The 16,584-nt window shown below is 35.6% G+C and overlaps 1 protein-coding gene across 1 annotated transcript in view; it reads right to left on the bottom strand.

Annotated features, from left to right (window-relative positions):
* The window catches only part of CACNA2D3 (calcium voltage-gated channel auxiliary subunit alpha2delta 3), a gene marked incomplete at both ends in the record, with an annotated part of 192,087 nt that overhangs the window by 140,218 nt on the left and 35,285 nt on the right, over positions 1 to 16,584 (bottom strand). Inside the window, 3 exons of the mRNA XM_015818165.1 lie at positions 1,165 to 1,278; positions 3,461 to 3,550; positions 14,801 to 14,875. Of these exons, the coding sequence (XP_015673651.1) occupies positions 1,165 to 1,278; positions 3,461 to 3,550; positions 14,801 to 14,875 (279 nt within the window). The remainder of the gene's footprint in view (positions 1 to 1,164; positions 1,279 to 3,460; positions 3,551 to 14,800; positions 14,876 to 16,584) is intronic.

Raw genomic sequence — 16,584 nt, 5'->3', positions numbered from 1 at the left:
CCATAAACAAATATGAACAATGGTAATTCTATTCTATGATGTTTACTATACTGTATAAGTAGACTTCTTTTCTCAAAATCTGAGAATATGACTGATACAAAAATAAATTAACCAGATAAGTATTTAGTGGCAGAGTCTATCTTGCCTAACCACACAGCACACATGCAATGAAAAGCAATACTTGTTTCATATTACTTCATAATGTATTTCCATTAATGCATTGCAAAGTTGTTTCAGTAGTTAATCATACAAAGGAGTTGATATACAAATCAGTCATAGAAAAGTAGCACATACACACTCATTTCAGTTTCATTCGACCTAGCTGGTTTTTTTTCAGTGATCACAGATCATACATGAAGGAAATTAAATTCTATTCTGTAACTGATGAGGCCCCAGATGTTGTACAGAGAAATGCTTCAACATTAAGAGCCCCTTGTGTTTAATTTAACATATAACCTCCACTTGAAGAGCTGCCTATTTCAATTCAGAGATTAAGAAACAGGAGAGCAGAACCACAAAGTTCTCAACAGTTACTTCTGTAGGCCCCAAACTGATCATGCATACAGATTATTATATCATATTTTTCTATATTATCCTGATTTACAGGTATTTCTATATGCAAGGTGGCACAAATGATATCTCACTGCAGACAGTTTTGAAACCGTGGCAGGATATAAATGCAATAAATAAATAAATGAATTATTTGACTATTGAAATTATACCAGCTATTTTTAAATGAACTCATATAAATGTTCGCCATATTTAAACAAATCGCTCTTATCTATTACACTATTTTGTGATGCTCATTTTTCTACCTCTTGGGGAAGGATAATAATTGTTCTATTTTTCAACTGATCTATTGAAAATCAGAAGGTATTGTGTCCAACCATTCAATATCCCACTGTCAAAATGCTTCCTATGTGTTTTCTAGAGCATATCCTTTTACCAAATTCATCCAGTACAGAAATGAATGTTCCACTTTTAAACAATTTGGCAAAAAATCATGAAATAATAGAAGCATTCTTAGAAGACTTTTTTTTAAAATTTCATTTACAAAGAGCGATTTCTGACAATATAGATACATCCATAACAAAATATCCGAGATAATGTAAATCTTGATCAACATTTGATCCAGTTATTTCATGAATATACACATAGGATTACCTTTCTATCCGGCCAATTATATTTTTCAAATATAGCATCATATGTATCCACTGCACCATCAGTAATCAGCATTATGGCTTGACTGCAGATACTTCCTTGTCCTGTGTGATTGAACTAGGAAACAAAAAAAAATGACATTATTTGGCTTCTGACAAACCTAGTTAGGCGAATCAGTTTTTGCTACAAAATACCTGTGCTTCATTGAGTATTTCCATCTAGAAAAGGTATATTTTAAGATTTCATTTCTTATTTTGATAGAGCATAGTAGTCAAACATATTCCACATTTAGAGTATGATATACTTTAAACAATACAGTGTCATATGTAATATATTTTATAGAAAAGCATCCATTCCATCAAAAAGTCAAGTCTGGAAATTACAAGCCCCAAGGCAAGATATACCTCAACCCTGCTTGAAATATGTCAAAATATTAGCAATCATTTTTAATGATCGAGTGAGAGGGAGAGAGAATCTAAAATGAAAAGAGAATATAAAACCATTTTTACATATCATATCATCATCAAGGTAGTTTGCTTACTTTATGGGCTTACTCCCATTTTTTATTTTTATGTATACATATATACATATGTACATGCATGCATACAGTACACACATAGTGCTTCCTAATATTTTAAGTGCTCCTTGGCTCAGAGGGGAAGGGTTTTCTTTGCTATTTTTTTCTTTTACAGGATAAGGTTTTCTGTGGTCTCCACTCAATAGTGCATGAATGGACTTCTTGTTAGAAAGATAACCAGGTAACAGTGAACAGATTCTACCTGCTAAAGGTAAGATGGGAAAATAACAAAGGGGACAAACAGAATGATGGGAGAAATAGATTAAAAGACGCTGCATTCTCTTTCACTGTTGAGGTGCAAACCTTTTGGAACTGGTGGCACATTTAGGATTTTAATAGCATGTCATTTGCAGTCCCATTAAAAAGCTGCCATATAGGTATACCCAATCTGAAAATTCCAATTTAGTAGCATGCCATTTTAAAAATTGTTCCCATCATGTCTATTCTTGCCACCAACATACATGCATGTATGTAGAACAGAGATCCCCAACCTTTTGGACACCAGGGACCAGTTACGTGGAGAGAGATTTTTCTGTCGACAAGAGGGGGCGTGGTTTTATGTGCTGCCTGCATCCTGCGGATGTGGCTTTGCTTTTTGTGCAGACCAGTTGCTGGCATGCCACGCCCTGGGAGTTGGGGACCCCTGATGTAAAGGCTATGCAGGTGATCAGGTGAGTTTTCTGCTCAGAGAAAATACAGAATTGCAACTCTCTGCTATTCATAATTTGTGTTTGGTAATTTAAGGAAGGAGGGATATGTAGAGTGTAGCAGACACAAGTAATAGTATCTTGATCATTCTGGGCATGTATAAATTTTATTCTCGCTTTGCCAAGATAAAACCAGCCAACAGTGAGATTATTATATGATGAATAAAATTAGAAAATCTATTTGCATCAGTGACTCTTCTTTATTTTAAAACTAAAGTAAGAACTATAGATTTTAAAAAATAAACAGTATATTAAATAGTTTGGAACTGGGTCTTTTCATCTATTTATTTTACTGTAAATCATATTAATCATATTAGCTTGGGTGGGTGATGTCTTCTCATGTGTATTTAAACCTTTTTATTGAATAACAGAAATGATTAACATCTTTTCCAGAATAATAACAATAATAAGGGACCTTATGATGAACTACAATTAACTCAGTGATTCATTATTTAGCAGTGAAAATTTCAGCTCATCCTGACATTTGGAGCATTTGTTTATGATTCTCTTCAAAATGTCACAGAATTTTAATTATTGGTTAAGACTTATAAAATATAATCATAACAAAAATTAACTTTATTGGCAAAGGAGGTAATTGCATCTGTCACATGATATAATTCATACTGTAACCCTGCAGGAGAAACTTGTGGTAATCGCATAAATAATGGTTGGGAAGAATTTAGACTTAGCTATGAATACAATTTGGAGAATGATGAGGACAGCTAGCTCTTTGGAAAACACTAGGAAATGTGAGGCTTACTTATTCTAACCTAAAAGACAGTCTAAAAGTGAGACCCAACAGATGCTCATATAAGAGTACTGACCTATAATTCACAAGAACGAATTTCAGATTTTGCATATTGTATACTGCTACATTCAGAAAAAAAAATGCTACATTGTCCATTTAAACAGATTACGTAAGTAATACAAATTCTAAAATGGAAAAGAAATATCAATAATGTGTTCCAGATAATGAAATCAGAAACAAAAGAGAAGGCAAAATTGATGAACTTACATCACTGAGCATATTGAAAGCTTCAACTAAGGCAATGTCCAGCATTCCGATTCCTTTGGCAAAAAGTTTGTCAAGGTGTTCCCTGAAGTGCTGCAGAAGAAACAGAAAGAGGATTTCAAGCAACTTTTTTTTGATAAATTGATTAAAACAATCAATTTATTAAAGTCAAGGAGCCTTTCACAGTTGTAAAGAAACAAACTCATTTTTAAAAATTGTTTTAAAGAGTCTTGCTTCTCCAGTTTAAAAAGAATCTAAAATATGCTAAGTTTTGTATGAAAATAGAACACTGTCAAGCTGAGTAATTTGATTTTATACTCTTACTAGGGATAACTGTTCCTACAATGAACAAAATCCCACAAATGTTTGGAGAAGAATAAGTATTTAGAAAGGCTTATTCATGTTGTGATAATTCCTCATCCATTCTATACCAATCATCATATCAAGGCAAATTGCTTTGAAGTAAACAAAATGACCAACCAAGAGGTTAGTTATCCTATCTTATGATACAGTTGGAAAATATAATGGCAGCTACCATTTAAACACTGATCAGTTTGCACAGTTTCTGAAATTCTTTCCATTACTTTGCCATTAAATGCAAACAAAAGACAGCAATTCTACAATTTCATCTGGCCCAGAAAGTGTTTTGAATATTCAGTTCCAGCCTACAGTAATATTGTCTATCTGCCCACTGCCAGCCCTAAATACATGATAATGCTTTATTGACCACAGTTTCATTATTTATGTTACCACAGATTAATATAACCTCATTCTGGAATTTGCTATCAGTAAACATCTCAGGATGAAATCCATCACATACCAATGTTGTCCTACACATCATCTTTTAAATACATCATACAAATTGTTTTTTCTTCCCCAAATACAAAAATCCATCTATCAAGAAGTATTGTTTAGATGTAATAAGGGAAATATAAATATATGAAATATAAGAGGAAATTATATGCTGCTATGCCTAATATTGTTTTTGTAAATTTCCTACAAAGAACATTTTTCTGTACTAAAATAATGGATTCATACAGTTCAGTGAATGATAAAATTTTCATACGTTTAGAGAGGGAAAAAATCAGAGTTGAAGCACATGTTGCTCCCACAAACTAGGGCTGATTTTCCAAAACAATTGGTGTAACTTAATGTTCATATTAACCCAGTAAATTTGGTTTGTGCATCTCCGTATTTCAAAACATTCAAAGCCTTTTTCAGCTCAATAAGCATTTAAGCTACAATGGATTCAGATGCTGTGGAATGGATTTCATATTTTGCTCAAATCAATCAATGAAAATATATTTCATCATTTGGAAAATGTTAAAGTTATTTTCACTTTCAGTCTGAAGTATAAAGAATATGAAATTTGAAAAAGGACACATGCTCAATTTTTTAGGAATGTACTTATGAATAGACTTCTGGTAATTTACAGAATTGAAATAAAACCAGGGGAATCCAATTATCTCATCTTAACTCTTAACTCATTGATCCCAAAGGGTTTTTTTTGTATCATTATATCAGGGGTCTTCAAACTTGGCCCTTTTATGACTTGTGGACTTCAACTCCCAGAATTCCTCAGCCAGCATGGCTGGCTGAGGAATTCTGGAAGTTGAAGTCCACAAGTCATAAAAGGGCCAAGTTTGAAGACCCCTGGATAATATGGTCAAATCAGCTGGAGTAGAAATTATTGTTTTAACCATTTAGTTGTGTCTGACATTTGGTGACTTTATAGGCAAGTGCTCTCCTTGCTACCCTGTCGAGCACAGCATTAAGATACAGGAGGATCTGGACAGATTTGAACACTGGGCGCTATCTAACAAAATGAAAATCAATGGTGAAAAAAGTAAGGTTCTACATTTAGGCAAGAAAAACCAAATGTAGAGGTATAGTATAGGGGTACCTTGCTCAATAGTAGTAACTGTGAGAGAGACCTCGGAGTCTTAGTGGACAATCATTTAAATATGAGCCAGCAGTGTGCTGCAGCTGCCAAAAAAGCCCACACAGTGCTGGGCTGCATTAACAGAGGGATAGAATCAAGATCACATGAAGTATTAATACTACTTTACAATGCCTTGGTAAGGCCACACTTGGAATACTGCATCCAGTTTTGGTCACCACGATGTAAAAAAGATGTTGAGACTCTAGAAAGAGTACAGAGAAGAGCAACAAAGATGATTAGGGGACTGGAGGCTAAAACATATAAGGAACGGTTGCTGGAATTGGGTCTCAGTGAAACAAGTTTTGTTGGATTACACAGAAGTGGTTTTTGCTTCTTCCAAGACTGGGAGCAGATGGCTTTAGGTCTACCTCTCCCCAACCTCACAGAAATGGGACTGAGGAGTTTCTTGGTGGGAAGGGATGATGAGAAGTTGGGGTTGGGGAGGCAAATAAAGCTTGTCTGATCCTAATAGCACTTCTGTGCAGATTACATCTTTCAACCTAAAGATGCCTGCTCTGCTCTCCAGCCATGGAAGGAGAACAGGAGAAACTTAAACTGTGAATTTAGAAAGAGTGTACTTGGAGTCAGGTAGGTGAAGACAAAATACAAGGAGGCATTGCATTGGAAAGGTGAAGGGGAGTATCAGAAAAAAATAGGACAAAACAACAAGCCTTCCCTCCCATTGTTTGAGTCCAACTCCAACTGCTTCCGTCTTTTCAGAGAAAAGACTCTAAACAGATGCCACTTTATATTTCCAATCTCAACAACAGACCAAAACTGATCACTCCCTTGACTGCATGGCACAAGTGAATGGGTTTTGTCTATTTTGTTTGTAAATCTCATCATCTTTATTATCAGGGTTAGGTTTGCCATCCTTCTCTTGTTATCTTAGTATAAAACTAGAGCAGGTGTATAGAGATCTTAAGGATTGGAGTAACGGAGAATCCACACCCACAGATCCATGTATCACCAACATTGAGGTTTGAGCTGTAAGAGGAAGAATCATATCCAGCCAATGTGTCTTGCCAACATCTTTCACTACGCGTGTACTTTATCCCCATTTTAATTGCTACTAAAGGGGACAAACCTCTTCAGACAGTGACAAGTAGCTCATCTTTCCCAAATTCTGCTCGTTTCTCATCCATTCAAATACTCCAGCAGTTACCTTATGCAGTAGAACTTATCTTGGGATACATTTTGGAGAGGGTGAGGTTAGCTGAAGAGATTAGGGGTGACATGATAGCAGGGTTCCAATATCTCAGGGGCTGCCACAAAGAAGAGGGAGTCAAGCTATTTTCCAAAGTGCCTGAAGGCAGGACAAGAAGCAATGGGTGGAAACTAATCAAGGAGAGAAGCAACCTAGAACTATAGAGAAATTTCCTGACAGTTAGAACAATTAACCAGTGGAACAACTTTCCTCCAGAAGCAGTGAATGCTCCAACACTGGAAGTTTTTAAGAAGAGACTGGACAGCCATTTGTCCGAAATGGTATAGGGTTTCCTGCCTGATCAGGGGGTTGGACTAGATGACCTCCAAGGTCCCTTCCAACTTTATTATTATTATTATTATTATTATTATTATTATTATTATTATTATTATTATTATTATTATTATTATTATTATTATTATTATTATCTTTCAATCATTTGTATATTGAGCTTTATTTGATGCTATCAAGCCAGCATGTTCTTTAGTTGCCCCTTCTTCTTGTTCCACTAACTATTCTAGCATCATTACTTTCTTCAATGTATTTGTACATACTACATGGCCAAAGTAAACCAGATATATGAGTCGAAAACTAAGCAGTTAAAGTAAAACCAAAGGAGATTCATATTCAAGTCCGCATTTAGCCTAAAACAGGGGTCTTCAAACTTGGCCCTTCTATGACTTGTGGACTTCAACTCCCAGAATTCCTCAGCCATTCCTATATTCCGGCCTACTTCACAGACATTTTGCTGTGAGGAAAATTTGGAGAAGGCTCCCTTGAATTCCAAAAAGAAATGGGATACAAACCTAAGAAACCAACAAATTAAATAGATGGCTCTGAATGTAGCTATGTGGCTAGGGAAACAACTACTCTGTTCTTGTTGCAGACAAATCTCTATCTAGTCTCTTTAATTAATAGGTTGTCTAAGCTTTTCATGATAATTTTTTGTAAAAAAAAATGCAACCCCCCACATTATGAGTGCAAATCCATAACGTTTTGGGGAGAAAGAGAAAGGATGACAAAATGTTTCTAAATGGAGCATAAGGCCACAAAAAAAAACCTTATGCTAGCATGCAAAAGAGGAATTTTACAACAACTCAAAGGACCTCTTTTCACACAGTTCAAGCATCTGTGTCATTGGCAAAATTTAAGCAGCTGCTTGAGGAGCTGTTCCCAGCTGTCTCTGCATACAGCTACAGGCATAGCCATTTCACTTGGCCAGGAAGAAAGCAAACAATAAAACTGCTTTTCCTACATTAACAACACTTGGGACTTATACAAATATATTTGGGGAAAATAATGTTTCTGTAAAGGATATAAATGCAATACTGACATCATTCCAAATGTTAATATACTGGAAAGAGTTCATGTGCAAAGAAATCAGGTTTACTGTCTTCAAGTCTCCTATTAAGCAGATGCTGCTAGACGACTCTGTGTAAAAAGTATGTTGATGAAAGCAACTGTTCTGACCTATAGTCTTTATTATTTTTAATTGCATCCAGTCCTTTTTTTAAAAAAAAATATCTCTTGAGAATTTTATAAAGGAAAGATGGAAAGAAAGAGGGGGGGAAGGATGGCCAGCAGCAAGGTGGATGAATAAAGTGTCACCAATTACACTATTACAGGATCTGAAGAACCAATTTGTGAACAGATCATTCTGAGAAAATCCAGCTGAGTTCAACCTTGAGCCGGTGAGAATCAAACTGCTGAACTGCTGGCAGCCGGCAACACTGCAACACTGCATTCTAACCACTGCACCAGCACGGCTCTCTAAAAGTATGATAGCCATTTCAGCCACAGCAACAAAATGTTTTGTACTCAATTATAACAAAGAACAAAAGGAACCAGAACTGGACTGGATTCCATGAATCTGAAACTGAGGAAAGCAGTGCAACTTTCTGAAACTAATTTTGATGTGCATGCTTCATCTTCATTTATAATCACAAAATCTTCAAATGTGTAAGATTTACACATAGCATATTGGTAATGTTATGCAAATGAAATGGGCAACTGGAGCAATTATATCCTGATGTGCGTTTAGTAAAATGGCAGGTTCATAAGAATAAGATACAGGTGACAATTATTTTTGTTGGACCCAGAAATTAAGACAATACTGGAAAATCTTTGCTTACGACCAAAGAACCTCAAGTTTCACAATTCAAACTTTCCATTTCACCAAATACTTCATTAAACAATGAATGCTAGAAGAAAGGAAGGAATAACCTTGGAAATTGAAGATGGATATGTTCTGTCTAAACATGATCTCAGAACCACTCTGGACAGACAGAGGAATAATCAAACAGAACACTGTTCAAAACAGAGCATGTTAAAAAAGGAAGTTGTCACTAATGCAGTTATTTTTTTAAAAAAGTTCCATCATAAAAGGTTGCTAGAGAGACATCCCATGTGATGTCACTGAAGAATGGGAAGTCAGGGAGGTGGCAGATCAGTGGAGAAAGAGCAATACTGTACAAAGAAAGGCAGGCTATTTTGTAACTAAGATATGTATAAGGATACTATATCTCATCCATGAGAATATCATTTAAATATGAAAGCAATTTGGAAAAAGCAAATGGAGTGACACCGCTTTAGAAAAGAAGATGTAATTTCTGGCATAGGCCTACTATCATGATCTTGTCAAAAATGAGCAACTCAACCAACTAAAAAAGAAGACACAATCCAGATATTTGAGCTATATTGCAGGCTTCACTGAGAATTGTAACTACATTCAACCAAACACAATCTATTAGAGGTTTAATTGTCACAAGGATTAAAAATGTAGACACAGGTAAGCTTTTGATTCCATTATGTACCCATCATTTAAGTGCACTGTCTTCTTACTTTCATCTGGAAATATTTATAAGTGTGTATCTGCATGTGTTTTAATGTAAAAAAAATGCAAATTGTGGTACTGTTGCCTTAAATGTAGAGTTGCATTAAATCATATAGTCCTATAATTCCTAAGAGGTAGGAAACATGTAATATGGAGTTTCTCAAACATGAAAACTTCTTGGCCTGAGTAAACTTGTATTAACCTAGGCTGTTGCACATGTTTGTAATTTTGCTGAAAAAGCACAGACAATGATAAAACACTGTCTGCTCTATTTCCCACTTTGAAAAGGGAAAAAAAAGAATGTTTTACAAATTGGCATACAGAAAGCAAGACCAGCTTAATAACAAAACCATAAACCAGACTAGTACTCTATAAGAATAATGAGAAGAAGACATTTGTTTCTAAAGCTAGTTTGAATTACCACGGCACAGGCAGAAGGATGTGAGCATCCCACCCTACAGAAGAAAATATATATCAATACTTTTTTCATTTGTGTGCTACATCTTGAATGGGACTGAGATGCTGGCATAATGAATGAAAAGAAATGTACTGTATATGAAATTATAGTAGGTAAACTCAGTTGGAAATTCTTCTGATACAACATAAGTTGCATTTTTTTTTAAAAAAATAGTATTTTCAAACTATAACAGAAATGAAACATTAATAAAACATTATGAGGCTAGGTCACCTGCTTATTTTCTAAATTTGTACACATACAAGCTGTTCACGTAAACATATCAAATACTTTAACTTTTCCCTGTCATATCTGACACTAAACTTGCCATTTAGCTCATTTCATTACAACAGTTCATTTGATTCAGATGTTACTTAAAAGCTTTCTTTGCAAAACTGCCTACTGCCAATAAGCTGACAATCAGACAATACTTACTTCTAAAATGAATATAATTTAACTTTTATTACATGGAACTCAAGAAAAGTACAACAAAGGTGCATAAAAACCTTGCACCTCATAAGCAAAGCAATCTGATATGGTAATCTATTATCTGATATATTCTTGACATACTTCTATATCGTTGAATCATTACTGACAGATTAAGGGAAGTGAAATATCTAACTTTTCTCCCTCAGCTTAAATTCCAATGATATGTTTCTAACTACCAAAGAACAATTTAGGGTAAGAAAATTGGGCAGAATAAGACAGTAAACTTTGGTTGCCTAAGCCAGAGCCCCAATTCAAATAATGGTTGACATTCATTTTAAAAAAATGTGGGCAGGGGAAGGGACATTTTAAAACTAATACCTCTGGGCTGCAAGTATATGAGTCATTACTAGATGGCATGAAATTCAGGACAATTAGCTGCTTGCTGCCATCTAATAATTATCTGGATTTTTATTGCCCAATATGTAGTAGCCTTAAAAGATGTAATGATGGTGCTGTTTTGGAAACTGCTCCCAATTGTCTCAACATGTGAATGCATGGGTGGCTATCTTACTTTCCTGCATGTTTTCAGTGACTAAGTCCATTAGATGCTTTTCCTATGGAATATATTCTGAAGCCAGTCATATAGGCCTCTGTTTACCTTTAGAATGCAGTCTCTGCTATAGCAAAGAAAAAAAAACTTAATGAATGTTTGTTTCTTCACTACATGAGAAAAGCAGTTTTCCCTGAACGATACATTTTCATGTCAAATCTACTTACTTATGTATATTTATTGAACAGAATTTGCAAACTGACAAATGATAAAAACTCTAAGCAGGTTGTATCAATTCAATAATTAAAGCTTTCTTTAAAATCACAAGGCAAGAAATTTAACATCAAATTAAAACAGAAGATGCCCTCCAATTTCAGTGAAACACAATGCACGTTTTGTAGATGTTCATCTACAAAAACTTGTCAGAAGAACCAAGTCCTAAAGTTGAGTACAGTGGGGGGGAATAGGATTTCACTAACCAATGCAGAATTTTTGCATAAAACATCCATTAACATAAATTAGTTTTGTTATTCCTATGTTCAAAATGGCATAATAAATAGTTATTTAATGGTCGTTGGGTTTTAACATGGCAACTGGGATATCTGTATAGTTGCACAAAACAATGCATGCTACATCATTCCTTTGGAAAAAAATCAGCTTCTAATGTTATCCTATACATTTCACACAACAGGATGATTTTGCAGTTAATCTTCAGTTCCTTCTATATGTTCTGCATAATTGATAATAAATATGTAATGGGATAAAATAACATTAAGCAACCTGATGAATCATTCTTGACACATGGTGACTGTCTGGATAACTCCATTCAGTTTTCTTGGCAATATTTTTGGAAATGCATGCTGGCTGAGGAATTCTGGGAGTTGAAGTCCACAAGTCATAAAAGGGCCAAGTTTGAAGACCCCTGACCTAAAGTGACTGATTGATATTCTTAACTCACACTAAAGATAGGTGTAGATGACAAATTTCTGTAAAAAGCGTTATCATTTCATCTGGGGATCAGTTCATACCCCAGATCTGCCACTGGGGTAGTCAATTCAAAAAAGAAATATATGGTGGAAAACTCTTTGCATAACATTGCTTGGAAGATTTGAACCACTCCATCTAAATCTCCACAATGACTCCAAAAGATCATCTAAGGAAAAGAAGTTAATGACTCTTGTGGACTATAGAAGAGTAATAGATTAAATAGAGTTCATTGTTTCAATTACCAAGGAAAGAGTTGGCAGCCCATTTATGTTTAACCCTTCTATTTAACATTTTTGCAAAAAAAAAAAATAGTTTACAAGCAAGAATACTTATACTACCAAGATCTTGCTCATTTTTAAGCAATCGTATATTTAGATATCCCAAATCTTTAGGACTTTTTTATACTCCATGTATAAAGAAAGGAATTTGTTTGTTGGAACATTTGTATAAATCCTAACATGTTAGTTCCACCCCAGTTTAATACACAGTTACTTAGCTCAGTAAAGGCCTTAAACCCATTCCTTACTCTTATTAGCTGCAGCTGCAAAGGCATTGGCTGAAATGTTCTGTTTCTGCCAAATATTCCAGACCAGTTCATGTGTATCTGATTGCTTGCACCACCCTTTACTTTGCTTACATTCTGATACTGAAAGCAATTATCTTCTGGCAGACAGCAATGAGCATAGGGCAAAGCTATAGCTGGAAATATACAGCAAATTGATTAACAAGAAACTGCAAATTGGTAAATTTTATAAAGAATATTAGAATAAAATAATTCAAGGGTAAGAATGGTGTGAATCAACTGACGTACACAGACTATATTATACCTTCCTCATAAAAATTACATTTTAAGCAGCATTCTACTAGTTCCTTTTTATGTGCTTCTTCTGTGGTTCTAAGAGACAGACATTTTATAGTATATTCAACTGACCTGTCTATGAATTCCATGAAACCTGGACAAAATAAGAGAGCTGGAAGGGACCTTTGAGGTCTTCTAGTTCAGGGTTCCCCAACCTGTGGGCCAGGGCCCACTACTGGTTCGTGGCCTATTCGCAACTAGGCTGTGTGGGTGATTGGCTGATGCGCACGTGCACAGCCTCACTCACATGAGCGTCTCAGGTGCTCAGGACTTCATATGCATTAGCATTGCACCTGCCCCCCTCCCAAAACCACTCCATCTTTCCCCCTTCCAGGCTGCCAGCCCAGAAGATTGGAGAACTCTGTTCTATTCCAACTCCATGCTCAGGCAGGAAACTCTATACCATTTTAGACAAATGGTTGTCCAGTCTCTTCTTAAAAACTTCCAGTGTTGGAGTTTTCACAACTTCTGAAGACAAGTCGTTCCACTGGTTAATTGTTCTAACTGTCAGGAAATTTCTCCTTAGTCCTAGGTTGCTTCTCTCCTTGATTAGTTTCCATCCATTGCTTTTTGTCCTGCCCTCAGGTGCTTTGGAGAATATCTTGACTCCCTCTGCTTTGTGGCAACCCCTGAGATACTGGGAAACTGCTACCATGTCACCTTAGTCTTTCTTTTCATTCAACCAGACATATCCAATTCTAGCAACCATTCTTTATATATTTTAGCCTCTAGTTCCCTAATCATTTTGTTGCTCTTCTCTGCATTCTTTCTAGAGTCTCAGCATCTTTTTTACATCATGGTGACAAAAACTGGATGCAGTATTCCAAGTGTGGTCTTACCAAGGCACCTTTATCAGAATGTTCAGGCGTATTGAAATAGGCAGGCAACTAACCCTTAAAACAAAGAGCAAAACTTTGATACTTAGCTATTTTGCAACATTTCAAGGATAGCTGAAAACACTGGTTTATATCTATAAATCAGCACTTTCCCGAAATCCACAAAATGCTAGATTTTTAAAAGCTGTAACGATTCCAGCAGCTGCAGAAAAAGCAATTCAAAGTAAGGATAGTGTGAAAATTCTCACCCCTGCAAACTATTGCCAAGAGCAGTAAACATCAAACATTGATATTTGGAGGGGGGGGGGATTCAGGGATAATGCAATTCTTTTACTTTATGTTTAGCCAAAAAAATCCACTACTCATCCTTGTAAAAATTCAAAGAGCTATTGACACTAAGCTATGTGACCTTGTCAGAAAAGATAATTGCATTTGTCTTACTTACCATCAAGCTAGTTCGTAAATAAGCTGAGCTATTTATGCCCATACTGGTAAACAGTATCATTAATTTCCAAATTAATAAAGGGAACAGCAATTCAATAATGGCAAATTTAAGATTTGCTAAATACATTATGTGAAGAGAAAAACAATTGTTTTACCCAAAGATTCACATTACAGTAACTTTCTAGCCTACAGACTGAGTTTTCCCAAGTTGACTAATTAGGGCAATTCATTAACAAGAAGAGATAGATTTCCAAGTCTCCCATGAAAAATCAGGATGGAAGCAAAGACTTGTCCCACAGTTTATTTTAGAATAAAGACAAACCATTAGCAAAACCATTTTAGAATATTTATACTGCTTTGTTAGGAGTTGGAGAAAAAGACATATTTCTCAAATAAAGTGAAAAAACATCGAAATTCAGTATCAAAGAGAACCCCTGGCAGATGAATGGTGACAGGTTATTTTTTAAAGTTTTCTGGGGCACTTTTCACAAGGAAGCTGGGAACATTTGTACAGTTTGGATTTTAATCAGACCTGGAGCAGAATTTTATGGCATCTCAAATTTGCTTTTCCTTTAAGACAATAATTACCAGAATGAACATTAGAATGATTTTAAACCATGTTTCCAGTCCTAAGTCGAACAAACCAGTGACAACTCACCAGACAACCATTTTTTGAATGAGCAGATGGAACAATTAAGTTAAATTTACATCCTTTCATTAATTCAAATGAAATCCAGCAATATGCCTCATATGCAAAATATTTGCTGCTTTAAATAATTAAATAATTATCATTTTCTCTTACCTCTTTGTTACCTCTATCTGCTTGTACTAAAGTTCCATTTAAGCAAGGTTCTACATAGTGGAGCTCTTCATTATACTGCAGGGAACAGAAGAGACATTTAATATAAGTGTCTGAAAAATATCATTTAAGATAATGAGAGGTAACATGAAAAAAACTAAGAATCTATCATTGAATTCATTGCTTTTACTCACATACATTAAATGTACTACAGATGGCCCTCAACTTTCAACAGTTCATATAGTGACCGTTCAAAGTTTAACAGCACTGAAAAAGTGACCGTTTTTCACACTTATGAGAGTTGCAACATCCCCATGGTCACGTGATCTAAATTTGGATGCTTGGCAACTGGCTCATATTTATGACATTTGCAGTGTGCCGGGATCATGTGATCTTCTCTATGTAACTCAATTGTCTCTTGAATTGATTACAATATATGTTGCATTTCTTTCTGGAAATAATTAGTTCTTTGTCTCTGGTGTGCCATTTTGTGGGCTTCAGAGGCAGATACTTGAGGTGGTTTTTTACCACTTTTGTTTAGATGGGGAGCACTCATTTTTGTTCCCTCCCTCTATTTATATTTTCCAGGTGTTAGTCTTGTTTGACAGGACCAATCTTATAATCAATACAGTAATATACAACTTAAAATTAAATTTAGCTTTAAAATCATCTCATATAGTTCTTATAGTCTTTATGTGTAGCCTTTGTAATCCAATAAGTTCCACAATATAGGTCTATCATCAACCCCAAGGGGTATTTTGTCACAACTCTTCTGTCCAGAAGTCCAAAGATTTCAATCCAAACAATATTTATAATCCACAGTGTCCAACCACCTTAAACTCAATCCTTTAGTTTCCCCTTCCCAGTAAAAAAAAAATAACCAAGAGACAGAAAGTCAAAAGTTTAGATTCAGTCAATATTTGTAGTCCAGAATAGTCAGCAAGTTTCAAAACAGTTATATCTTCCACCAAGTAGAGAGTAGTCCAAAATATTTTTCTCTGTTGCCAGTTGTTCTCTGTTGAACTGAAAGCTTAGCTGAAGGTCAAAGGAGCTGAGAGTTTATCTGTGTTTAGGCATTGTGCCAAATGCTCTAGCTGCAATAAGCTTAATGCTGTACTTCTATATCACCACTAGATGTTCGCAGATGTCCATTTTCCAACACTTTAAAAAATTATTTTCGCTTTAAAGTTTTTTGAATTTCACCCCAATATTATTTCCAAAGAGAAAACCCTTAACAGATTTCTCAGTTCTGCAATTTGTCAATGCTCTGTCTTGTAGAGCTTCCACTTTAATGTTATATTCTTCTTTGTTTTTCCCCCATAAAGGATTCACCTGCCGCTTTTTTTCCTCTGAAGGGAGAGCAAAAGTCCTCTTCCTTCTCACGCTTGGGGATTTCTTGCTTTGTGGGAGTTTGGCTTATTCAGGAGTCAAATATCGAAGTAGTAGAGGAAGGATTAATAATCTCACCCAGTTCCACGCACATTGTTTAAAATGCTGATAATGCTGGTGTTTTCTTTATTCGGTTGTTGATGATTTGGTCTAGCCACAGAAGTGCAGCTAGACTTTCCCCTGATGATTTGGAGGGCTTTCCTCGGATCAAAGGATTGACCACCATCTTTCCATGATCTACGAGGGTCCTTTTCTTCTTCATCACCTCTCTGGGACAACTTTAACCCATTTAGAGCCCCTGGCAGGACGAAATCAGCTGTGGGAAGCGGAGCCCCGCTTTCCTTCGGCTGCGACACCATGACGCAAACCGGAAGTGCTTACTAGGGATTTGTTAATAA

The sequence above is a fragment of the Protobothrops mucrosquamatus genome, unplaced genomic scaffold, assembly GCF_001527695.2.
Source record: "Protobothrops mucrosquamatus isolate PMUCROS unplaced genomic scaffold, P.Mucros_1.0 scaffold690, whole genome shotgun sequence".
Lineage (NCBI taxonomy): Eukaryota > Metazoa > Chordata > Lepidosauria > Squamata > Viperidae > Protobothrops > Protobothrops mucrosquamatus.
The sequence above is the reverse complement of the archived record's forward strand: the minus strand, read 5'-3'. Positions and strand labels throughout refer to the sequence as shown.